General features: G+C 41.6%; 1 protein-coding gene across 2 annotated transcripts; it reads left to right on the forward strand.

The window, feature by feature from the left end:
* Positions 1 to 1,789: 1,789 nt before the first annotated feature.
* On the forward strand, positions 1,790 to 26,189 carry LOC105917908 (homeobox protein Mohawk-like). Of its 2 annotated transcripts, none has more exons than XM_021310773.2 (7): positions 1,790 to 1,879; positions 2,908 to 3,177; positions 5,160 to 5,319; positions 7,413 to 7,566; positions 12,174 to 12,545; positions 23,139 to 23,172; positions 23,280 to 26,189. In XM_021310773.2, the coding sequence occupies exons 2-7, from the start codon at positions 3,002 to 3,004 to the stop codon at positions 23,644 to 23,646; spliced, it is 1,263 nt and encodes a 420-aa protein (XP_021166448.2). In that variant the 5' UTR covers positions 1,790 to 1,879; positions 2,908 to 3,001; the 3' UTR covers positions 23,647 to 26,189. The 2 variants fall into 2 exon arrangements, with proteins under 2 accessions (XP_021166448.2, XP_021166449.2); XM_021310774.2 differs by lacking the exon at positions 1,790 to 1,879 and adding an exon at positions 1,951 to 2,061.

Below are 26,189 nucleotides of genomic sequence, written 5' to 3' on the forward strand. Positions count from 1 at the left end.
CCAAGAGTGTCCGAAGCAGTAATCAAAGCAAAAAGGTGGCTACATTGAAGAACCTAGAATATAAGAAATATTTTCAGTTGTTTCACACTTTTTTGTTAAGTATATAATTCCACATGTGTCAATTCATAGTTTTGATGCCTTCAATGTGAATCTACAATTTTCATAGTCATGAAAATAAAGAAAACGAGAAATAAAGAAAAAAATGAGAAGGTGTGTCCAAACTTTTGGTCTGTACTATATATATGTTTCACACTTTTTTGTTAAGTATATAATTCCACATGTGTTAATTCATAGTTTTGATGCCTTCAGTGTGGACCTACAATTTTCATAGTCACAAAAAATATTATACAAGTTGGTGTTATGTTCTTATGTAGCTGTTCAAGTCTTTGCACATGAAAATAAAGAAAACTCTTTGAATGAGAAGGGGTGTCCAAAGTTTTGGTCTGTACTATATATATATATATATATATATATATATATATATATATATATATATATATATATATATATATATATATATATATATATATACAGACACATGTATATTGATTTGGTTGATTGCAGTTTTCCACACAGTGATGCTGCACGGATGAAACACAGATGAAACAATGGAATGAAACAATGAACTACATGTGCAACTTCTGTTATTAAATTTATTCAATCACTGGATAGTGTATGTGTGTGTTTGTGTACGTGTGATCAAACCACAACTCTGTATGTCATTACATCACTGAATATATTTCTGGTCATTTGTTTACTGTTATTTGCAATATTATTATTATTATTATTATTATTATGCAGAAATGTGTGTGTGCATACACACGCGGTGTATGTAATGTTTAGCTATACATGTACACTTGAGTGTGTATTTGGAAAATGTATGTGATTTTTCTAGTGTAGAAACTGAAGCTCTGTGGAATGCTTAAATTGGTTCATGAATTTAGCTCTATTGTAAATCTATGTCAGATCTAAAGGCTAATGCACAGACACAGCTTACAGGTATATGGCATTTGACATATTAAAAGTCTTAAGCCCCCCTTTGAACATGAGAAAGTCATAGTTGTTCGATGCTGTAGCGCACATATTCCCTAGTTACTGGTGGAAAATAGGGAGTACCAAAATTGGCGGCTGGTGGCTTCACAGCGACATGTACTACTAATGGCCAATCGGCTATCCCAGTGAATAAATAGAGATTAGTGGCTAAGGCGGGTATAAGTAAGTGGATGAACAAGTGACCGGAGATGAAAACTGATTAACTGCAACAGGTGGAGAAGGGTGGTGACTGGAAGTGGACTGAACTGATTGGGTAGTGGCTGATGACAGAGGACTGACAGGCAACATAAGGAAAAGTCTCAAAAAGTCCAAAACTAAAACTAAACTAAACCCAAACTATGACAAATGCAAATCTATTCCAGTTTTTAAGGTAATCTCAGACTCAGATCTTTATTCATGTCCGAATGAGCAATTAATTATAAAGTAAGTCCCAATAAAAAATATAAAACACAAAGACATGGCACTGAATTCAACAGCTGCAACCAACCGATTCGATGTAATTGAGAATCGAATCGTTAATCCTCAGGAACTTTGAGCTCAGAGGCTCAGACAGCCTTCCTCCCTCTCCTCTCCTCCAGGGGCCGCTGCCCCTGAACCAGCGTAGAGCAGCAGCTGGATGTTTGCAGGCTCCGGCTGAAGGTAAGGAAACATGAGCAGGCGCAGATATTCAGAGTCCTGGGCCCCCGGAGAAAAGCGGAGGAGGAGACGGCGGTCCGTATGGTTCAAGCTCAGAAACTCAGGCGGGGAACGTGTGAGCGGGGCATGGACGGCTGGGGGCAGGATTGTCGTTCAGCACAGCCGGGAGACGCAGGAGGAACCGGGGAAGGTAACTGGTCCTCATCCACTCCCAGATTTCATGAAAGGACAGGATCAGATGTTCTGAAGGCTCTGAGGTTCTGAAGGCGCAACTGAAGCTGCTTTAAGCCAACTTGGAACGAAAACAAAAAAATTTCTTGATTGTATTTTGTTTTCATCAACTGTCTGTAACGCGAAGAGCAGCCTGACCAGGTATCATATCAACAGATATGTTGCCGTGCGCAACTTTTTTTTCTCATTCCTAAAACGCGTCTGGTCACCCTAATGACAAGGAACAATCGGAGCTACTTTCCACGAAGCTGCATCTGATGGATCTACGTCCGGGACAGATCAGCATATAACACACTCTTGAACATACAGAGATATAGTATTTTTAAGAGAAAGAGCAGGTTCAGTTTCTGAAGCAGGAGGTTCTTTGCTTCAAACGTGGAAGGATGGACAGGAAAAGAAAAAAATTGTCCATGGCTTCCAGGTTGTGAGCTGAAGAGAGGAAGGAAGGAAACAGCATTTAAGATTATTTATCTCTGGCTCTACTTGAATCAATCTGGATCTATTTCCAGTCCAAACCTTCACTGTACATTTTCCCTGTTGTACAGAGGCGCTTTTAACAGAATTCAGGCGATTGTGTTTCTGTAGAATAAATGAGACCTTCATCATCCACAGTCTCCGCGTCTCTGGGTTTTTATCGCAGCGCAGCAGTAAAGTGGACCTGGAACCAGTCCAACTGTCCGGCTGTCTGCTCTGATCCATCCCACATTTATTTATCAGCTGTTTGCACTAAATAAGGCGCAGTGAGAAGTGCGCAAAATGAAGCGCCTCTTTGCTTTAGAAGCGGGAGGAGTTTGTACAAACCCTGAATGAATCAAACATTGGTTCTGATTCGAGATTGTTTTCAAAGAGCGACACTGAAGTAAAGCGTCAGAGGGCTGCTGCTGCTGTGCCACCTTTAACTCTGAAGTTCCTCGAATGTGAAGGAGCTGATCTGGAGGATTTGTTCACAGGATCCTAACAAACTAAATGTGATATTTTCTGCCACAGGAGAAACACGGGGACGCTGGGACGGTTTTCCCTCCACACACCTTCAGACTTTGTGCGCAGCAGAGGCAGAGACCTGCGGACCGAGCGGTCAGAGATGAACACAGTTGTGTTTAACCAGCTGAGCAGCCAGATCCTGTTTGAGGAGAAGGCGAATGAGGTGGAAATGAGCAGCAGAAGTTACCTGGAAGTCATCGACGGCCAACATCCAGATCTCCTCTGCAGCAGCGCGGCCATCAGAGAAAGCCAGGCGGTCAGGCACAGGCGGAGCGGGTATGTGAGGCTCTCGGTTCAGACAGAGGCTGCTGCTCAGCATGTGTGGATGTGGATCAGCTGGAGTCCGCGAATAAACCCACAAGGGAATATCTGTGAGCATTTGGAAGCTGTTGGTCACTCGTTAGCTGGGCGAGAAAGGAAGAAACTCTCGATCTCTGGAGTTTATCTGCGGTATGCGCGCAAAATGAGCGCAGCAAGATAGACATCTAAATAACACTTTAAAGGCTAGAGTTGATTAAAACTAAACTTTTAAATGAAAATCAAAGTCTGCCAGCATAGTTTTTAATATAAATTTGTAAATAAAAAAAACGATTTATAATATCTGCAGCCGTACGTTTATACGCATCTGTGACAATTATGGCAAAATTGTTTTAAAAGTTCATTAGTTTAGATTATTGATGCTACCTGTAATTTCTAAATATGTTGTACCAGAGGTTGTAATGCAGAACAATCTCACAGATTGGATAATAAACCTTTACTGGTTCCCAAACTACTGCTGATTTAATGTTCATAGCTCATGTTAAAATCAAGAAGCAGTTCAGACTTGTTCAGTAGCTCGTTGTTCTAGAGACACGAATTAGAGTGCACTTTAGGATTATGTATTTTCCAAATTAATCTATGAACTAAACATTTGTTTAATCAGTGAAGCTAAAGTAATATTTCTTCACACAAAAACAAGTTTATTTATTTTACAGTAAACAATTGCGTTCAATGCATACAAACTAATCAAATTGAAATGGGCGCATTTAAATGTTTAATATATGTATAGTGCAACCTCCTGTATGATGAAAATAAATAGGATTAAGCCCTTAATATTTATGTCTTTACAAATGAATATCCTGATGATTCTGAAAGTCAAAGAAGATAAAACTGATGTGGAAACAAAGGGAAATAGGCCCCTGTTCAGTCCTGATTGGAACTCTAAAGGAAAAATAATCTTTCTATTAAACATTTTTTTTAAACTCTTCTGATGATTTTCTTTTCACTGTCGCTTTATGCTTGCTCAGTATGAGGGATTGCTGCAAAGCCATGGGCAATGCAGACCACTCTCCCTGTGGCTCTACGGTTCTCCAGGAGTGAATGCTGCTTGTCGGGACTTTGATGCAATAAAATGGGTTCCCTTATATAGGAAATTTTTGACCAATCTGTATAATCTGACCTAATCTGTATAATATGATTGAATTTGACTTTGTAAGGTGCCTTGATATGACATGTTTCATGAATTTGCGCTATATAAATAAAATGTAATTGAATTGAATTGATGGAGACTTCAACTACTGATAACTTGTATTTATTGAATGTATTGTTTTTGAGCCTCATTTAAATAGTTTAGGTATGAATATTAGCTGGATAAAATGAGGCTAAAACAGGATGAATTAAACCTGATTTAGTCGGCTGGACAAAGTCTGAAAAGAACACACGTCCCTACCACTGTCCATGAGGTCCACATCTCAGCCACCGAGGATATACATTTGCTGTGGGTGTTAAAGACAGCTGGTGTCTATTCAAATGGGCAAAGTTTTTCCTATCATATGGTCTGAATAGAGAAGGCCCAACACTTGAAAATAACTTGAAGAACAAAGTTCAGAGCTCAGAGAGAAATGTGCTCCATGATGTTCAAACTGACCCAGATTACAAGGAAAATATGGGGAGAACAAGAACCTCAGGCCCACCTTGAGGTCTGAAATATGTCCCATCTGCAGCCTGTGGAGCCTTTTTGGAGATAAAGGGAGAAGTGGAGTGCAGCTCCATACTGACATCTACAGGTTCAGAACACCTGAAGCTGCAGGTGGAGTGAAGCCGACACGGCTCAGAGAATTAGAAGTATTCATTTATTCCTCCTGTGGGTTAAGGAGGTTCTTCTTATTCACCTCTAGTTATTGTAGATTTTGAGGGATTTTATAACATCTGTGTGCCGAAACCAAGAGATGTTTCCAGTTATTTGCCTGCTTTTAAATCCCGTTCCTGCTCCTCCACAGGGGTCGTCCCAGCGGCAGCAAAGTGCGACACAAGCGCCAGGCCCTGCAGGACATGGCCCGGCCGCTCAAGCAGTGGCTCTACAAGCACAGAGACAACCCCTACCCGACCAAGACGGAGAAAATCCTCCTGGCGCTCGGCTCGCAGATGACTCTGGTCCAGGTGAGCCGCTTTCTTGTTCTCTGTTTCCAGTGGGATGGAAGCAAATGTCAGATCCTGCTTTTTGCACACGCAGACATGAGTGTGATCAGGCTGCTGGAGTTGACATTTTTCAGCTTTATGTCAGATTTTACTTTTCCTGAACATTTTCCAGCAGCAATGCAGGAGTGAAGTGCTGTTTCCTCTGCCTTCCAGATCCTCCTGCAGCTTCTTTGCTCTCGGCTGCGTGTCTCAGTATTTGAGATAATTGTTTCTTTATCTTCCACCCAGCACTGAATGCATCTGTGTGGTTGACACATGCAGCTGTGCGTGTGTGTATACAGTATCATTTTCCCCACAAGGTCACTGATCCAGCCTCTGAGAGTCTGCAGCAGCTTTTTCAGGCTGCCGGCCGTGGTGCTGAATCTGCTTCTCATTTCTGGGACCCTGGTGCCGTTTGTTTAGTTGAGAGCGAGGCAGAGTGAGGAGGAACGCTTTGTGTTGAACTCCGGGACGCTGCGACCCAAACACACACTGACAGCCCTCTCACACGCGTATGTCCGAGTCCAAATATCAGCAGTGGGGTCAACTATTTAACAAATAAAAAAATTTCAGATAAATATTAAATAAAATATTAATCAAATGTATTAAATAAAAAATATAAACAGTTGATTATTTTTTTATTTTAGTTGAAAATGGTCAATAATAAAATCAGTATTTATTGAATAATTTATTTTTCCTGAGTGACAGCCTATCAGGAAATCATTAAAAGTTTCTCTGTTCCATGTATTAATGTATATATTTCCAATTTTATTCACATAACTACAGTAGGGATCAAATTAGTTCAGCTGTCAAGTCTCTGCTAATATGAAAAATATGTGTTTTTTAAAAAAAATCTTCATGAGTTATTGTTCCTTGTTTTATAACCTGTTTCTCTGTTTTTAGGTTTTTATTAACATTTTATCATTTTAATTATTTTGACTTTTAAAGGAAAAAGAATAAATCAAACTGAAAGTAAAAAGATTAAAACAAGTAATTAGACAAAAATAACTTGGACTTTTAGCCTTTCTACATTTTTTCTGGACTAAATAAATTATCATTTCATCCCAAAGTGTGAATATAAACTCAGATGTGACCATGATGACTGACTGTAGAAACCCCTCTTTGTTTTTCCACTGATTGGTGCTGAGAACAGCCCAGTTCTTCCACTGTTTAGTCCAGACAGACCGCTGTAGAGGCTGCCAGTGACGGTGAACGCATCACTTCCTGCGTGTTTTTCCCTGGAAAGGCTGACCTGGCAGCAGGTGTTAAACAGCAACTAAATCTGTCATGTTTTAGAACAACAGATAGCTTTGTTCCATGTAAATGTTGTGACTCGGCGCTGATAATCGGGCCATCTCTCCATCGGTCCTGAAACCCATCTCCGTGCCTGCATGCTGTCTCCTCTCGGCTACAGAAAGGCCACGGCTGGAAGAGCTGGATCAGTTCTCTTCTCAGTGTCTCTGTGGTGTCGTCTAAACAGGCGTGCCATCCTTTCTCTTTTCTCTCATTCTTCTGACAGCCGTCTGTCCTCCTCTCTGTCCCACGCCTCCCCTGCTCTCATTCCTCCTCTCCTCCAGTCCTGCTGGCCAACTGGATGCTGCTTTCTGCCTGCTGTGCCACAATGCAGGACTGCAGACTGAAGAGCGAGGAATGGTCCTAGTTAATGAGAAATCTAATACTGTAGAGGATCTGAAAACTAAGTACTATAGCATAAGGCCCCTGTCCCTGGCCGTCCATAAGCAGCTTGAAATCTATCGAACATGAAAAGTTATTCTAGTATAACATCTAATAGTCTCTCCTCCCAGTGAAGGGAAGAGAGGATCTTAAAAACAGTGATGGAAAAAGTGTCCTATAGGAGCTCAGTTTCAGAGAGCTGCAGCTAAACTGCAGGCTGACTCGACTTCTGTCTTATGTCTCTGCTGCTGTTTTTGTCACTGAGACTCGTGGCATGCAGTGAGCAGACATTTTCAATGAGGAGGACACATTTAGTTTTACTGTGGATGTGGAGGAGTGTGGATTCCAACCACGTGTTTCTGTTTGCTGTGTGTTGTCACTTCCTGCTTTGTCCCCCTCAGGTGTCCAACTGGTTTGCCAATGCTAGGAGACGCCTGAAGAACACAGTGAGGCAGCCGGACCTGAGCTGGGCCCTCAGGATCAAACTCTACAACAAATACGTTCAGGGCAACGCTGAGAGGCTCAGTGTCAGCAGTGACGACAGCTGCTCTGAAGGTAGGCCTCCCATTTGTGCTCTAAGGAAAGCAGTTGTAGCTCTGAAAAGTGGCCGCTTGGCATCAAACTGCTGCAGATGATCAAACTTTTTTCTTTTTTTTAACGTGTCCTGTCTGATAGACCAGCATTAAGAATTGCTGTCTTAAGCCAACGAGAGCCCAACAGCTTTGTTTCACGAGTAGAGCATTACTGCTTTCGCCAGCTTTATTAGATATTATTTTGGGACTATTTCATGTTCCATGGACACAAAAACAGAAAGAAAGGAAGAGAAAAATATGAGACAAAATGCTAAATGGGAGAAAAGGTGACAAAAATAGAGTTCAAGATCACATCCTGGGAGTCCTGTTTTTACATATGCAGAGATATATATAAAAAGAACAGCAAAACCAATTATAAAATATTACAGGTACAAACAACCAACGCCTTGATTCCATCAATGAACAATACACAGTGTTATTTAATATGAAATGTATACAGTAACAGCTAAAGATAACAATACAGATTTTCTGTATAGAAAATTAATCTGTAAGCACATGGATCCAAACACCTGTAGGTATTTGCGAGAGTACACTTGTAAGGTTTATCCCTAAGAAAAATGCTCAATAGTGGTTGTGAGGAGCAAAACACCCACACTCCAGAGCACCAAGGCAGACGGGAAACCAGAACCCCAGATGCCTGAAAGGGCCCCCAGAGCAAAGGAGCCCAAGAGGGACCAACACAGGCATAGCTGCCTCCCCCATCCCAGGGAAGAGCAGAGAGGAGCCCCAGGAAACCCCCCAACAGCCATAGTGTGGACGCTCCAGGAAGTTGTGGCAACAAGCCCACAGGCTCCGCCGGCAGTCAGCTACATCAGAGCAGATCCAGCCATGGGCCTAGAGACCCGGGTCTGGCGGGGCCCCAGCAGAGCCCTGGAGTTGAGGCCCTGCGAAGCAGTCGCCAGGAATGAGTCAGCGAAACCACAGCCTCGGACACCGAGGACCACCAATGCACCCGCAGGTGTAGGCGCCAGCCAACGGAGGGAAGCCGGACAGGGGGATGTGGCTCCACACTTATTGGAGACCTGAGATGTCCCAGGAGAGGGGACAGTACAAAACACAACCTTACCAAAAGACAAACAGAAAACCAGGTATACAGTCACATTCACACGTTCCCAATTGCATACACTCTGACTCACACAAGAAAAAAAAAAGAATAATAAAATAAGGGACACTGTACATACACTTGCACATACCACACTCATCCTATACTTTCAGGTTCAATTACCGGCACCCCGAGGGGTATACAGCCCCCAAACTAGGTAAATCCCATCATCAGGATGGGGGGGGGGGGGGGGACACCCATGGCACCCAACAGTCCCCAAACCCCCATAAACCCAACAGTTCCCAAACGCCCACAAACTCAACAGTCCCCATACGTGGGTTACCAACAAAACAAACACTCCCAAAACGTGTCATACCGGGTCCATAATGTAGCCATGACCCCCCACCCTATTCCAGCCCTGACAACCCACAATACCAACATGTGGGGCCAACACGATCCAAACGGGCCAGCCAACCAGAGCCCATCCCACAAACCCGACAGTGCTGCCTTTCCCACACCCTGCCCTCCATACTTAAACCATACACCCTATTCCCAGGGAGAGCATAAGTGGCAGCCCAGCCGATCCCCGGGAACCCAACGCACATCCCCAGCCCAGACTCCAGCTAGATGTCCCGCTCCTCCTCCAGGCCTCCAAGTCCAGATGGCAGTCGGAGAACAAGGGTGTGAAAAAGACCCCAAGCCAGCCTCTGCCTGCTCAAATGTTGTGCTGCTAATGTTATTCTCATGTACATTTAAAACTGGGATGAGTAAAGGGAGGGCACCCACTATAGAAAGCAGTTATATTACAAGTAATGGTTGTTTGTTCACACACTCGGTCGTTATGCAATAATATGGCTGCTCAGACTACAGCTCCCAGCGTGCAACACAGCTTGAAAACTGATTCCCAGCATGTCTGCGGTCCCACCTATGAGATGTAAAAACCACTGCGCAGACAAGACACAGCCCTTCCCACAGTTCATAATGTAACGGAGAGAACCCCACCATTTTTCCAAAGTTCAATATCTTTACTTATCCAATTAATCGTCCTCATTTGATGTAGCTCATTTTATTGAAAAAACTGCCAATTCTTGCACATATAGCAGTGTATATTTTCAGGGCCTCTTTAATTACAGCTTCCTCCATGCTGCCCTTGCTCTTTCTACTCTTCAGCACTCGGTCTAACACCATTGACCGAGGGCTCTGACATTACGTCAGGGTGCGTCAAGAAAAATTAACTGCCAGTGGAGGCAACCCAGGGATAGCAGTAGCAACAGTGTAATGACTAAACAGCGGCCCCAAATATCAGACCGTCCCACCGGTAATTGTCCCGGTCCTCTCGATTAGCCACTCTACGAGGTCATGCAGTGGGTGGACAGAAAGGAAGAGTTTTGTGGTGTCAGTAATTTCTAAATGGAGAGTAGAAGCTGAGCGTGTGGCTCCCAGAGGAATGCGTGCATGGTGTCTGGATTGTGTTTGCTGCAGGCCGCTGTACCCCTGGAGGCTCCGTATATCTCCCTGACTCCTCTCTCTGTCATTTTATGTTTGTGAAGCAATCCGCAGCATGCTCCCACTGCTGGCCCACATGCTGAAATCCCTCCATTATGTTTTGAAACCCATGCTTTTGTTCCAGAGACTATTTCTGGGAGCAGATCTGACCCCGCTGACCGTGTGGAATACCTCCTACTGTCCTGAAACTGTCCAGCTTGTTTTGTAGCTTGCAGCAGTACATCCAGGCTAAAATAAAAAGTCTGTTTTCTACTTGGTATCTAGAGCGGACTTGATGTCCTGATGATGAGAAACGTTGATGTTTTTATTGGATTAAATCAAAAGGTCAGATTGTTTGGTGACAGAGGAGATGCTGGATTCTACCTCAGCAAAGAGGAAGGAGAACCATGTGGTTCTGATTAATGGAAGCTCTTATTTAAATTTGGATGAGAAGAATCAAACAGCCAACTTGCCCAAATGACAGAATTATAATCCTGGCAGATACAGGATCTGAAGTGAACCAACTTGGATTTCCCTGCTGTCAGAGGATATCTGTTTTTTCAGTTTTATGTTATCTTTGTTTCTTTCCTTGGGTAGGAAGCTAGGCTTTAATTCAGCCTCTGCAGCTGCAAAGCACTCTGGGAAGGATTCTTTTTGCAGGGGTTGGAGGCAGAGTTTAGATGGAGAGGAAATGGACCACCATCCATTATGGGTCTGAAGTCTCTGCTGGGCTTTCTGTCCTGGAGGTGATGCCAACATAGGGACAGAATGCCAGACTGAAATATCCTGGTTCTGGTATTTGAATTAAAGAATAGGTCATAATAACCAGACTCCAAGTCTGGCTGGATGAACCGAACCGAGAAAAGAACTGGACCTGGAGTCCAACATTTGGTGGAGGAAATGAGAGTCATCACAATATGCACTTCCACTTATTTTTTTAGTGACTTTATAGTCAGATCTAAACTGATGTGATCTAAATGTAGTGACCCGAATCCAGATGAAAAGGCACTGACCAGAAGCATTCAGTGCCACTGGTTTAAGGCACTTCTACATGACATTGTATACAGGCCACATGCTGCAGTCATTCCCGTTAATGCAGTAATGTGACCAACAGCAGATCTACAAGATCAATACAATCCAACAAGAAATAAAATTTTTTGCTTTGCTATCAGCGAGTAACTTGAAGATGAGGTTCCTTTCAGGTGTTCCCTATAAAAAGGATGAAAAACAGACCTAAGGGATGAGCCGAGAAAAGAAAATTTATACGCAATTTTCCTTTCACCACAACAGTCAGAACTCATAAAAGTTGTGAAAGTTTCAGAGGAAAACGGCATTACTATTTAAACAGGTGAAGGCCTTTCTGATATTGGTTTATGGTAAATCACACACAGGTATTGCATTCCAGAGCTGCTTTAAATGAGACCAAATATGCATTTCTGTTAGAAATTAGAAGGGTAGACTGTGTTGGTAGCTAATAATAATTTTTGCTGACCTGTCCTACATTCTGTACAGGTACTTGTTAATGCTAGGTTCACATGGCAAGATACTTAGCCCACCTTTTGCCCTGATCTTCCCCTTCCGACTATCTTAAGGAGGCTCGATTATCGGAATGGCTCTTAAGATAATCTTATGAGATATTCCTGCTGTCTGTGGCATATTAAGAGTGATCTAGTCTGCTTGGATGGATGTCAGGACATCTGAATGTTCCTAAATGAAATCTGTTCATGTCTGGTGTGTTGTGCTTGCTGTTTGACTGGACACAAGACACTTTATGAGAAAACTAGTTATAGCTGCAATTTTTTATCGTCATGTGTGGGTGTCTCAGGTTCAAAAATCAGCTGGGAGTTTTAAAATCTTGCCATGTAAACCACGCATAATAGTCAAGATAAGAGCTTGAATCAAAATGATGTTTAGCCAGTACTGAAATTTAACAGAGCAACAGAAGTTTGTTAGAAAGTCTTTAATAGATCATTCTTGCTTTGGAGAAAACTTCCTGTTCTCCATCTCAAGAAGGATCACATGTGTGTGTCCTGATGTTGCAGATGGCGACAACCCTCAGAGGACACAGAGTGGTCCTAAGGTTCTCACCAAACCCTTGTACCCGAGCGTCATCAAGAAGGAGGGCTCCTCCATGGTGAAGGAGGGGTCATCCATGGACATAGCTATGGACCCCAGGCTGCGTTCTGCCATTGAGCCCGCCTCTCTAACCGAGGACTACGTGTCTCCACCCAAGTACAAGAGCAGCCTGCTGCATCGCTACCTGAACGACTCTCTGCGGCACGTCATGGTGACTAACGCTGTCATGGACGCTCGCAAAAGGAACGACTCTGGCTCCTTCAGCTCCAACGAGTACGACGACGAGCTGCTGTCGCCGTCCTCCTCTGAAGCTGAGGCCAACTTCGTTTCTCGAACTGGTAAGGAGACAAACTGGTAAGGAGACGCATTCCTTTATTTCCTTTTCAAGAAACTCTCTCCAGACACATTTCTGGGCTGTGCCCAAGGCTGTCATAATGAAAAAATGTATTTATACATGTATTAAATTCTTATTAAATAATGTACTAATCATCAGAATTCATGTACGAATACTACTAATAATGTACTTATACATATATTTTATCAACCGCAATGAGACACAAAACCCGGGCATATTGTTTTCTTGAAATCTCTTAACACTCCTTGACCCGCCCCTCCCCTCACCGTCAACTGAGGTTTTCAAATGTAGCCATTTGAGCTGACCAGAGTTAAAGAAATCACTTAATTTCCACCTTTGGAATGGATAATAAATCACAAACATGCAGCAGGGGAGCAGAGAAGCTCAAGGAAAATAGACCTACAGCCTACAAGTGGACACAGCTAATGTGGCAAAACAACAGTTGTATTTAGCTCCACAAGTCAACTAGAGCAGTGGGAGCAATGCCATCATTTGCAGCATCAATCAGCCAATCAGCTATAACACAGAGAAAAAAATTAAATGAGGAGGAGAGAGACATGACCCAGTAGGCACAGACTGAGAAGATAGTCAGAATAGTTACAAACAGCCCTGTAAGAAGTTGTAGAACATGGTTATGGAAAGACGGTTATCATGGCAAGCAGCTTCTTTTAAGTTCTAACACACTAATTCCGATACAACAGCTTAGACCTCTGTTTTATGATCTTCAAACCGGTTACTGATACTGACTACATATTTGCTAAAGCTAAATTCTTCATCTGAGACTAAAGACCAGCACAAATTGCTGCTTAAAATGCAAAAGATGACAGGAAAAAGCTGATGAGGCAGCTCAGCTAGCAACTGCCTCTAAGTGTTTTCCTGTCTCTGACCATCGATACTTATTCGAGACTTCTACGCCGTCAACCAAAAGAAAATCTCCATCAACTCCTATCAAAACCCTGGAGTCACCCAGCATAGTAATGGTATCTCCAAATGAGGAAACAATGTGATTATTGAAGCCATTAACAAGCTGACAAGCAGGATTGATGACTTCAGCGTGCACCTTTGTGATAACATGATAATGGTGGCTAATATTTCCAAGCTAGCTGAAATGAATGCAGCTGATATAAAGGATTGTAAAGCCAAATTGTCTGGTTTGGAAAAAGATGTACCTGCACTCGTCACAGAAAATGTTGAGCTGAAGGAGAGATTGCCGGAACTAGAATGGTACAAACATCGATGGAACTCGAAAATCCAAGGTACGAAGGAAAATAAATACCTGCAAAGAAGTCTTTGATATTTTTGCCACGATCGCGCCACATTGGGCTTCACCAATAGGGGTTGCAATGGGTACAGTGCAGCATCTGTGGAACAAAGAGGGGACACATTGTCAAATACTAATTCAGTTCAGCATGAGACACTACCAAGATCCTTTCTGGAAAATGACTAAGGATTCCAAAACCTGCAAGGAGCTGGGCATCTAATTCAAAGATGATCTCTGCAAACCAAACCAGGAGGCAAGAGCTACAGTTTAGCCCAAAATGGAGCAAACTTGGAGTGAGGGCAAAAATGTCTACTACTAAGGGCACGTTGAATACATCAATGGAGTTTGGGTATTCCCTGGGTGACTGTAAACCCAGATTGTATCTAATCATCATACAGAGTTGTGGGAGGAAGACACTGTGATATCTTCTAATTCTATACTAGTTTCATCTCTGCCTACAGCACTTTTTGTTTATTTACGCAAATTCAAATTTCAAATGTTGGATAAAACCTACTGCCATAGACTGGCGACCTGTCCAGGGTGTCCCCCGCCTCTCGCCCATTGACAGCTGGAGATAGGCACCAGCACGTCTCGCGATCCCACAAGGGATAGACTTTTCTTTTGTTAGAAAATGGATGGATGGATGGATGGATGGATGGATGGATGGATGGATATGGATGGATGGATGGATGGTCCGTCCGTCCGTCCGTCCGTCCGTCTTCTTCCGCTTATCCGGGGTCGGGTCGCGGGGGTAGCAGCTTCAGTAGGGAGGCCCAGATGTCCCTCTCCCCGGCCACTTGGACCAGCTCCTCAGGAGGAATCCCAAGGCGTTCCCAGGCCAGCCGGGAGACATAGTCCCTCCAGCGTGTCCTGGGTCTTCCCCTGGGTCTCCTCCCGGTGGGACATGCCCGGAACACCTCACCAGGGAGGCGATGGATGGATGGATAAAACATATTTGATAATTAACAATGATGTTATGTGTTAGAGGTCAACTGCTCTGTTTTGAATTCAGTTTTTAGGGAGTTAGTGTATGGAGGACCAAGTCTTCCATATTTAAAAATATATACAGAAATAAATAAATGCTCAGTAAATAAACAAGCATACAATTAATTGCCACCAAAAATACAATAGACTAATAAATGTAGGTAGAAATGAAATTATACAGTGAGGCATAAATGTATATATCTCTTTTAATAAGCTTCTTTATTTATTCACCTTTGTAATAATTACCTTTTTTATTGTCTGTTATAATCTTCAACTTTATTTATTAATTACTTATTTTTTAAGTATTTATTTATGTGCATGTTATAATATTTTTCTCTATTTTATTCTTCCTTTGTATTTTTTTACCCTGTAGATTTCTGTGATGCTATTTATTTCTGCCTGTCCTTTTTACATTTCTGCCTGTCCTTTTTACATTTTTGTATGCATGTCTGCCTCATTATGCAAATGAGGAGGGCTGTGTCTTAAGGGCTCAACTTCTGCCCATTGGTTGTTTAGCATTTTACTGCTTCGGTCGAATCTACATGGCTTTTCCCCGCACTAAAGCTTTGTTTAGTAATGTCAAACTCAGCAGGCAGATGTTCAGTGTCCGACCTCTTAAGGGAAGCTGCTAATAGACTGGAAGAATTAGAACGCTGTAAGCAGGGTCTGAAATTAACACTCGCCAAATGCGAGTAAATTTTCCATTTGGCAAGTGAATTTCAGGGGGCTAGCTGGCACATGGCAAGTAAATCTTTGTGCCAAATAAATAAAAAATAACATAAAAATAACAAAGCGAATCTGGTCTGTGGATGATCCGTTCACAGTTCTGTCCATCCAGAGCTCAGTCTAGACCCGCCTTCTGCGGAGCTGGTTCAGCTTCTCTCACATCTTATTTCTGCTGCAGGTAACAGAGCAGCAGAAAGAGCGATCAGACTCTTTCTGCTGCTCTGCTGGCCGCTGATAAAAGCCCCTGGCTTCAAAATGTGAATCACTATGTTTAATGTCCTTCCACTCGTACCAAATGTCCCAATTAAAATCAAATAGGGGAGACAGTTAGCTGTGTTTCATGCTCTTTTGTATTTAACAACACAGAGCCAGTGGTGCTTCGGTGGGCTGCTGCCTTGCGCTTGAATTCAGGTGCGCAAACTTACATTACATATAATTTAGATGCAGACTTTTTAAGGAACTTGTAAAATCATGGGCTTCAGCTCAGACCCATTATTCCTTCTGTAAAGGAGCCCTTTACAGTCTTTATTTATACATTTCCCCCACTGTTTATCCCTTGCGCACAGCGCATGAGGGTAAAATCCAGCAGCTGGATCAACCGCGGTGAAGTTGGTTTGAAGTTGGATATTGGACATTCAAGCTCCACGGAGTCAGTGGGATCTAGCTCACGGTTGATCCGGTTGAGGGACTCCGATTTCTGCCAGAGTCTCTCAGCTGCTCCTTCCTTCCACACGCGGTGGTGCAGTTAGGGACCGTCAAAAAATCTTTAAACTAAGCTCTCTTGAGAAATCAATAAATTCCTTTTCTTGTGACCAGCTAAGATAAAACTAATATAAATTGATGCCAATAGATAAAATCTGTGAGGCACACTTGTTTTTATTCATTTTTAAGCTATTTTAAATTTTTAAAGACAAAAATTGGGACTTTTCTTCAATAGCTTCCAGGTCATGTGACACACTCACTCAAATTCTTTGTGAAATTGTTCTACTACTTCAGACAACTTTTGTCTTTGAAAAAATCTTAAAAAATTAAAATAGCTTAAAATGGAATAAAAACAAATGTGCCTTACAGATGTTATTTAGTGGCATGATTTTATATTAGTTTTGTCACAGGTGGTCACAAGATACGGAATTTATTGATTTTTGTTTCTCAAGAGTGCTTGGTTAAAAGGTTTTTGACAGTCCCTAACTGCACCACCGCGTGTGGGAGGAGGGAGCAGCTGTCCCTCAATCGGCTCAACCGTGAGCTAGATCCCGCTGACTTGGCGGAGCTTGAATGTCCAATATCCAACTACAAACCAACTTCACTGCGGTGCTGGATCATGCGTAAAGATGCAGCGTGAACTCCAAGTGTTGCAGCTGAGGGGAAAATGTTGGACAGGCCTGACGAAACTCCGCCTCATTCACAAATTAGACCAACATGGATAAAATAATGATAATCTGTAGTGTTTTTTATTGCCTGGATGTGAATCTGATAATTCATATTGTGCCTTTTATAATCAACTACAATATTTTCTTATCAAGCGAGCTCTGCATTGGGTAAAATGTAATTCACCCAGCACGTGGGAGACTCGCTTTAAGGAAACTATGGTTGTAGCTCACTGTCTGCCTTGCTGTGGTTGCGGAGAGGTGTCTGTTTTGTGGAATAAATAATCTGCCAATGAGTTATTCATCTGGAAAAGCCAAAACTGAAACCACAGAAAAACATTTCAGATCCCAAATGTACAGCGTTCTAACTCTTCCAGTCTATTAGCAGCTTCCCTTAAGAGGTCGGACACTGAACGTCTTGCTGCTGAGTTTGACATTACTAAACAATTCTTTAGTGCGGGGAAAAGCCATGTAGATTCGACCGAAGCAGTAAAATGCTAACCAACCAATGGGCAGAATGTTAAGCACTGGGTATTTGTTTAAGTGGACTTTACATCCAATAGTAACATTTTCATTTTCTGTGCAACATGGCCTTAACCCGCACGGTCTGGGTTTGAACATGTAGGAGCTGGATTGGTGGAGGGAAGATCTGCTTTTATTGTCTCTTTTGGACAAATGTGGTTGTGGTTCTGAGTGTAAAGGAGACAGGGTGTGTCTGTTCAGGGTCTAGATGAAATGAATCAACGAGTGGAACAGGAACCATTAAAACCCTTTGACCTGAGCCAACATCAGGCTGCTTTCACTGCAGAACAGTGAAAACAGGCACGATAACAGAGGATTATAGATAGGCAGGGACTCTGGAGAGCAACAGGGAGAGGTTGAAGTTGTCCAGAAAGACCCCTGCTAGTTGTTCCGCACACGATTTAAGCATCCGGGCTGACAACATGTCTGGACCTGCGGCCTTGTTGGTGTTTACCTTTTTCAGGGGTCACCTGGTGGAGCTGCAGGACGATAGGGTGATGGTGCCCCTCTGGCTGGAGAAGATGTTCATGCTCCCTTCTTTTGTGGAGATGTGTGCCTTGAGGGATGATTAAATAAAATCAAACATAAGGTAGAAATGTGGTTTTGTTTTGTTTTTTTGGAGGAAAAACGTTTTCTGTTATGGTAGATGATTAAAAGTCAAGATGTTTGTTTTGTTGCAAGAGATGGTTTGGACCATTTGTCAGCTGTTAGATGCTTTTACATTTTACTTTTACATTCTTTTGTATATAGAAATTTTTTAGATCAGCTCAATGAACTCCAAGGTGGTCCGGTCATGACACTGCAGAACAAGGCCAGATCATCAATCCTCCACCACCATGCTTAGCAGCTTTTATCAGGAGTTTTGGGTGATATGTAATGTTTGGTCTCTACCAAACATAGCAGAGTTCATGTTGGCCAAACATCCACAGTTTTGGTCTTTTTTGTCTAAAGAACATCATCCCATGAATAGTTCGAGTTGATCTAATGCAACTTTACAATCCTGCTGCATGTGTGGCATCAACTCTGTTCTGGTGCTTTAGTAACTTTTGTTGATACTTTGAAACCATAAGCAAGAAACTAAAGACTTATACCACATCATAAAAAACAACAGTGAAGTATGTTAATCCTAAATTGCAATTATTGCTGAATAAGAGAGTTTGAAAGCAGTTATCGAGTTGTGGAATCATCCAAGTAAAGGAAATACAGTGGCCATAATGTGGAGATGAATGGAAGATTTTTTGGTTTCCTTTTCTTAGACAGAAATGTAAGTGTGATGTGATGATAAAGAGAGGTTTCTGTCATGACTGCTTCCATATTTTGGTCTAATAAGATACACCACACATGCTTTCTTTTACCAATCTGTTTAGTTTCCTTTCCAAACATCTTTGATCATTGATTCAGTAGTTTTATTCATGGACAACATTGATTGTGTCTGACTGCAAACATGAATATCTTCTTCACTGACTGATGAGCAGTAGAGTAGCATACTGTAGAACACAGAGCAAAAGGAGAGATCATGCTCAACACAGGAGCACTTGATGTCAATGAGCCAGTCCCAGATGGTGACAATTTGTCTCATGGATACAAAGAACCAGAATGGAATGAATGGCATGAATTGTGCTAAACGTCAGTCTTCATCCATTCAAATAACACTGCAGTCATAAAAAATATTAATAAAGTCTGATCTTGCACCGCAGAAATAATACTGTTTGTTCACTCCCTGATCTCTGCTCAACACCAATTCCTGCTCCATGCTGCTTATGTTTCAGGAAATCAGAATAACATTACTGATGCTCCATCCCACTTTCCTTTCCAAAAATGTAGACTTTTGGCTTTGGATTCATACACTTATCCCAATCCAGTGTCTCCATGTTCTTCAACAATCTTCAACTAGCTCCAGTTAGATAGCTTTCACTTCTCAGTAAGCCATCCTTAATAGCCTCATTCCTCAGCTTACTTGTCAGGCTGGAATAGCTTCAAATCCTTTCATGCAGCCTATCAACTGTTCTTCCTTTCTCTTAATACCATATTCATCCATCATTCTATTGCTCATTCAGTTTTCAAAATATGTACCTCTACCATATTTAAAAATAAATACATAAATAAATAAATGCTCAATGAATAAATAAGCATACAATTAATTGCCACCAAAAATACAACAAACAAATAAATGTAGGTAAAAATTAAATTATACAGTGAGACATAAATGTATATATCTCTTTTAATTAGCTTCTTTATTTATTCCCCTTTGTAATAATTACCTTATTTATTTATTGTCCGTTATAATCTTCAAATTTATTTATTAATTACAAATTTTTTAAGTATTTATTTATGTGCATGTTATAATAGTTTTGTCTGTTTTATTCTTCCTTTGTATTTTTTTTTACCCTATTTATTTCTTCGATGCTATTTATTTCTGCCTGTCGTTTTTACATTTCTGTATGCACTTCTGCCTCATTATGCAAATGAGGAGGGGCTGTGTCTTAAGAGGTCAACTTCTGCCCATTGGTCGGTCGAATCTACATGGCTTTTCCCCGCACTAAAGCATTGTTTAGTAATGTCAGACTCAGCAGGCAGACGTTCAGTGTCCGACCTCTTAAGGGAAGCAGCTAATAGACTGGAAGAATTAGAACGCTGTATGTTTGGGATCTGAATTGTTTTTCTGTGGTCCTTTGAACATTTTTTTTTACTTTTACTTTATTTCTACATAAACAGCTTCCAGTTCGAGACTTCGGTAAAGTTAGAAAGATATTCACAGATTCGGCTTTTCTAGATCAATAACTTATTCTAAAAAAAGACACCTCTCCGCAACCACAGTAAGGCAAACAGTGAGCTACAACCATAGTTTCCTCAAAACGAGTCTCCCATCACGCTGGGAGAATTACATTATACCCTATGCAGAGGTCGCTCCTCCTCAAATACTTAGGGACCGTCTGCAAGTTGCAACACCAGAAAATAATCATAGAGAAATATTCAACAGCGTCACCAAGGAGAGGTGGATTATTATCAAATTAATTTCACCTGTATCTCATCTCATGTCTGTCATACCACATTCAAGTGATTGGAAAATAATACCTTTTTATTGTATTTTTAGTGGCAATTAAATGTATGCTTGTTTATTTATTGAGCATTTATTTATTTCTGTATTTATTTTTAAATATGGTAGAGCTGGTCCTCCATACTACCATCCATACTTACCTGTCTGGTATTATTTTTTTCTTCAAGATGGCGACAGGTTGCAGCTGTCCATCTATTACTCACTGCCACATACGCGTGCGTCTCAAAGGTTTTAAAAGCAAGAACCCACGGTCATGACTCAACGTCTACCTCTCACACTCCGTTGCTGTTATTTGTCATCTTTCATTGACCAGACCTAAGAATCTATGTTTCTGCTAGCCTTCTTTGGCTTCCTGCGGTGCTCAGAGTTCGCCCCATCTTCATCCAGGCATAACCCCTCAATTCATCCATACCTTTCATATATATCCATTCATAGTCATAACATTGTCATCTTGACTCTGGAAGAGTAAAGCTAACCAGCTAGTGGTCTCTTTTCCAATCTATCCTTTCTCAGACCGTACAAACCCACTTCTAACTTAGATGTATGTGATTTATTTTTTTGTGATCAATTCAGGGAAACCCACGTTAATGAAATGCCACTGCAGAAGATAATCTGTATCACTAAAAGATTGGATCACATAGAGATGTTATAAGCAGTGTTTGGTGGGAGAGGCCCCAGGGTGTGGCTGCTCTAACAGGAAATGGAGAATTTGGCAGAGCTGTGGTAGAATCCTGGCATGAACCTGAGGTAAAGCTTTACTTTGTTGGAGAGGTGGATAACAATATGAAGAAAAACATCAGATGGAGGATCTCTGTCATTGGAAGATGATGGGATGTTGGGTTCTGGCTTTCATGGAGGCAAACTGAGGACAACAGCAGACAGAGACTGTGATCAGTCTTTGATGCTGTAGAGAAAAGTTCCCAAACATCAACAGAGACAGTTTAGATGACGCAGCTCCCCAAAATAAACCAGGAGGAGTGAAGAATAAAAAACTCTTTCAGCCTGATGGTTTTTAAATGATTGGCACGCCAAGGCTTTCCAGGAAAATCACACTCACACACAATCAGATGTTGAGATGTGAGTAACACAGCTGCCTGCCTGCTCAGGGAAGCGGGACCACACTGGCCGGCTCTGTGGAAAGCACAAACTGTTTCACTTTTAAGACCCGAGCAGCACCAGAACAATGGAAAGCCTCTGTGTTTCCACGGGAAAGATAGGAGAACTTTAATCAGAGAGCGGAGGTGTGACCCATTGAGGACGCAGAACACAAACAGAAATCCACCAAGAGTGTGAGAGGGCAGCTCAGCTCTCACTGTGAACGACTGCAACATAATGATGCAGTGGGTGCTGGACAAACATATCATTTGGCCTCCAGATGCCCAAAAAGGGCTGTTTGTTTCCACATGTAAACACTTACAAATGTGAATAATGTTTTCTTGTGGGTGTTGCTTTTTTCCACCCTGATGTGAGCATTTAGTTCACCACAAACAAGAGCCGATTCTTCCCAGGCATGCTTCAGCGAAAGCTGAGATGAAAGATCCCGATTAAGGACGGTCAGGCTGCTTTTGTCTCTTTCGGACCTGCTGGATGGCAGCAGCAATAAGAGGCTCAGGTGTAAAAGTAAAAAAAAAAAAAAGTAACAATACTTTTCATCTTAAATTTTCAATTAAATTTCATCATACCCCATATGTTGCTAACAGAACACATTACTCTCAGTCTGCAGGTCCACGGGTGGTTCATAGAGTCTCTAAAAGTAAAATGGGAGGCAGGTCTTTTAGTTATCAGGCTCCTCTCCTGTGGAATCAACTCCCAGTTTTGGTCTGTGAGGCAGACACCCTGTCTACTTTTAAGACCAGGCTTAAAAATTTACTTTTTGACAAGTTAGTGTGTTAGTTTATCCTGAGTTATATTTATGCTGCTATTGTTTAGTGAACTTAGAGTGCCTGGATGCTGCAAAGCTGGGAACTCTAGATGATCTGCCATCTTTTAATGAAACTCCAAGGTTGTTTCATCAGTTTCACTGCTGAGCAAGTCTGATCGAAGCCTGGGCATGAGACAGATGACAGGTTGAGGTCCAAAAACACCAAGAACTCTCAGTAAACGACACGCTGAAGTCAACACTTTGGCTATGCTAAAGACAACTTTGCTTTTGTTTTTTCATAACCTTGCTGTTCCTCACTAATGCTTCACAGATGAGATATAAATTGGTCTCATTTGAGGAGGGGCTGGGAGAAAACAACAGCAGGCGTCCATCTTCCTCACCCTGACTCATTTGCTGCCTTTTCAGATCTGCTCTCTTTAGTCTTTTCACTCTGATTTCTTCTGACAACTCGGTTATGCTGCCTGGGCTCCATGTCTTGTCCAGCTAAATATTACACAATGGACTTTAGGAGCCACAAGAAACAACTTTCAGCTCCATCCTATCAGTCTCCTTTACTCTTGAAGGCTTCCTGCTAAGCGTCCTTTTTCTGTCCAGCATCTTGAGCAAAGAAAAAACAAAGCAGCACGTGTTTGCTGAGGACACAGTGTTCACTGAAAGTACAGAAGTAAAAAAAACACGTACATAGATCCACAAATCTGCTGAACATGCAGAACGGCTGAATCTCCTCTGACCCGGAGTACTTGCAGTATTGACCTCTTTTCTGTTTCTGCTTTCAGAAACTACAGACCTTGGATCAAGTAAATGTGACAAGTGAGTAGACCTTCTATCACCAGATAAACTGCGTCCGATCACAAGCTGAACGGAGCTGTAACACTCTCTGTTTTTCTTCTTTCTCTGCGTGTTCTGCCGGTCGTCAGTGGCAGCGGTGGCGTCGCAGCTACGCAGAAGGAGGAGGTGAAGGCCAAAGATGAGACGCACTGGAAGGAGATCAACGCCGCCATGGCCTTGACCAACTTGGCACAGGGGAAGGACAGCGTCTCTGGGACAACCAGCTGCATCATCCAGAAGTCCTCTCACATAGCTGAGGTGAAGACGGTTAGAAAAGCTGCTGCTGCTGCTGAAGTATTAGCTCTGACGTTATCCTCCCATCCAACTGTACAAACCAGCAAACATTCCTCTATTGACAAAGTCCAACTAAACTCCTCTTTAAACAAAGGGAACTGTTACTTAAGGATGGAAAAGGGGTTGTTTAAAGCTGAAGAAGAAATAATTTGGTCTTTTTGAAATTCCCTTTCTTAACATTCCCTTCCCACTCTGATTGCCTTCACATTCCATGTTCTGAAAAAAATAAATGTTTGTAATGTTAACTTTTTTAATATATTTTTTCATTTATATTGTATATTGTATTTTTTTAAGTTTAAAAAAGTGTTTTAAAAAAAAAAAAAAAAAAAAAAAGAAATCAGCTCACTAATGGTGTGATACTGAACAGACAGTCCTCTGTGGTTAAAACCTACCGCTACAATAATTGGAACTAGGGTTACGATGCAAAAGCTGGTATCAACTGGGGGAAAAGAGAAGATACACACCCTTCCACACACACTTAATATTATTTATTTGAGGTTAATAGTTTTTAACTTTAAATAGTTTTCTTGTGTCTTTAATATCCTGTGGCAGCAGATCTTCCTTGTGCAACATGACACCCACTTAAAAAAACTAAAATCTAGATTGAATAATGGAAGCTTCATCTGTAGTTTTCTTGTCACGTCTTTTTAATATGTTCTTTTTTTAATGGGAAATAGACTGAGATGAAACAGGTTGTTTCTGATTCAAAGCCCCCTTCACAATATCCATACAAACATATAGGCATGTGGTAGGGTGGATCAAATACAAAAGCTTTTGATTGAGATACTCTTCCCAGGGAGACACAGCTGCTCCAAATGCTGCTCCAAATTTACCACTAGGTTAGCCTTAAACATACCTAACTGGATATCTCAGCTGTGGCTGGATTCAAATGTGACTTAATACCATCCGACTGATGAGATTGTGTTAAGATGGAGAAAAAAATAATTGAGAATTTATAAAGACCTTGTCAATTTGAATGTAGGCTGTGACCAGAATGAAAAACTCTGCCCACTTGAGCAATGCAGTTGCTTCACTTGCTCAGTACCATTGTGTGCCTTAGGCATATCTTGTGGTAGCCTGTATTTGTCTGGCTGTTTTTCACTGTTTCTGGCTGTTTCTCCAGACTGTTGCATCAAGATTGTGTCCTGGTATCCAGAGGAAAGTCTGCTTTCAGAGAAAATACTTTTCCTACAATGGTGCTCATGTTATAAACTTTTGCAGCAGGCTTTGAAAAACTCACGGTTGTATAAAAAAAAAGTCATATGCTTTAGGAGAAAGTGAAGTTGGCCCTCTGTGATGACTTTTAATTTAATATGTCTTCAAGGTACTTTTTGTGTGTTATGAAACCTAAAGTGTTTCGTGAATTGCTCAGTTTGGGTTTTACGATGCACAGACTGTTGTTATGGTCAAGGACTTTGAGAAAGAGTGAAGTTACTGTTTTACATGTTTTGAATGTTTGACAAAAATCTGCACTTAAAGGTCATGCCTGGGAAAGTGTTTTAACAAAATGAAGAAAAGTTAAAGAAATGAAGGACAGCTTTCCATTATTTTAGTTGGTGTGCCTATAGGAAATGAGTCAAATTTGCCAATCCAAGGCTCTGTCTGGTTATGTTGCTAGCCTCCTACAAGTTATTATATACATCAGATTCAGGCAAAGTACTAGCAGGGAAAAACTGGATCCATACATTTTCATTGAACCACCGGGCCACTCATGATCCTCACACAATAGCTGCGTGCTGGAAGCAGGCAGAGAAAGGTAAGGAGAGTTCAGAGATCGCAAATCTCTCCTGCTGCTGTTGGGGCTGCATCCTATGGGTCAGCCTGTCTGATTCTGATGTGCTCTTGACGATAAAATAAACTCAAAACTTACTCAACTCAAAGTTGTGCATCCAGTTTTATGTAGTTAAAACTCACTGAAGCCATTTGTTATTTTAACATTATAATTGTTGTATATACCAGCTTGGATATGCCTGTGCAAGCTTCTCATCTGACAAGGATGGCCATGATGAGAGGATGTGAGCCTCTAACCGGCACCATGATTCAACTTGTCTGAAGTGCAAACTCCAACTCCTAAGCTTTCACCACTTCCTCTGGAAGAATCCAATTACAACCTTTAAATATACCTGTTCATTCTCTGGCTCATTCATCATACTTTCAGCTTTACAAGTTTTTGACAGTAACTGTGCCAGTTGGAGTGTCAGACATAACTCAGGGAATTATGGTTATCTGTCTAATCTGTCCGTATTATTTTAGGGCCAGTCAACAGAACTCTGTCTGGGTGAACCATATATGTGACGAAGGAGATGAAGTAAGGCCAAACAATAAAGCTCATGATGATCATTTTGTAGATTAAAAGGCTGAGTTGAAGTCACCATCTCTAATCCTGACCAGAACCAATGCTTTAACAGGGAGAACCTTGTTCCCCTACTACAGAAGGGTCAGACAGACAGTATATCAGGACATGTAGAGATGAAACATAAGCGTTATGATGCTTTCATAATTTATATTTATACAAAAAAATTGTAAGTTATAACCATCAGTTTTTGAATGTTATTTCTCATAAAGAGATTTTCTTTTTATTCAGATGGAGACTGGATTTTTAGTCCAATGACCAAATGCATACCTCGTTGTATTGTCTGATATGTCATGTAAAACTTAAGTTTTATGTTGTTTTGTAACAGCAATAAATAAACCTGTGACTAAAA

The sequence above is a fragment of the Fundulus heteroclitus genome, chromosome 21, assembly GCF_011125445.2.
Source record: "Fundulus heteroclitus isolate FHET01 chromosome 21, MU-UCD_Fhet_4.1, whole genome shotgun sequence".
Taxonomy (NCBI): domain Eukaryota; kingdom Metazoa; phylum Chordata; class Actinopteri; order Cyprinodontiformes; family Fundulidae; genus Fundulus; species Fundulus heteroclitus.

What these genes read in the sequence shown, in the direction of transcription:
- LOC105917908 (XM_021310773.2), top strand. Translation starts at nt 3,002, where the DNA reads ATGAACACAGTTGTGTTTAACCAGCTGAGCAGCCAGATCCTGTTTGAG. An exon ending in CGCAGATGACTCTGGTCCAG is followed by an intron (nt 5,320 to 7,412) that starts GTGAGCCGCTTT and finishes TGTCCCCCTCAG; the next exon opens with GTGTCCAACTGGTTTGCCAA. An exon ending in GGATCAAGTAAATGTGACAA is followed by an intron (nt 23,173 to 23,279) that starts GTGAGTAGACCT and finishes GCCGGTCGTCAG; the next exon opens with TGGCAGCGGTGGCGTCGCAG.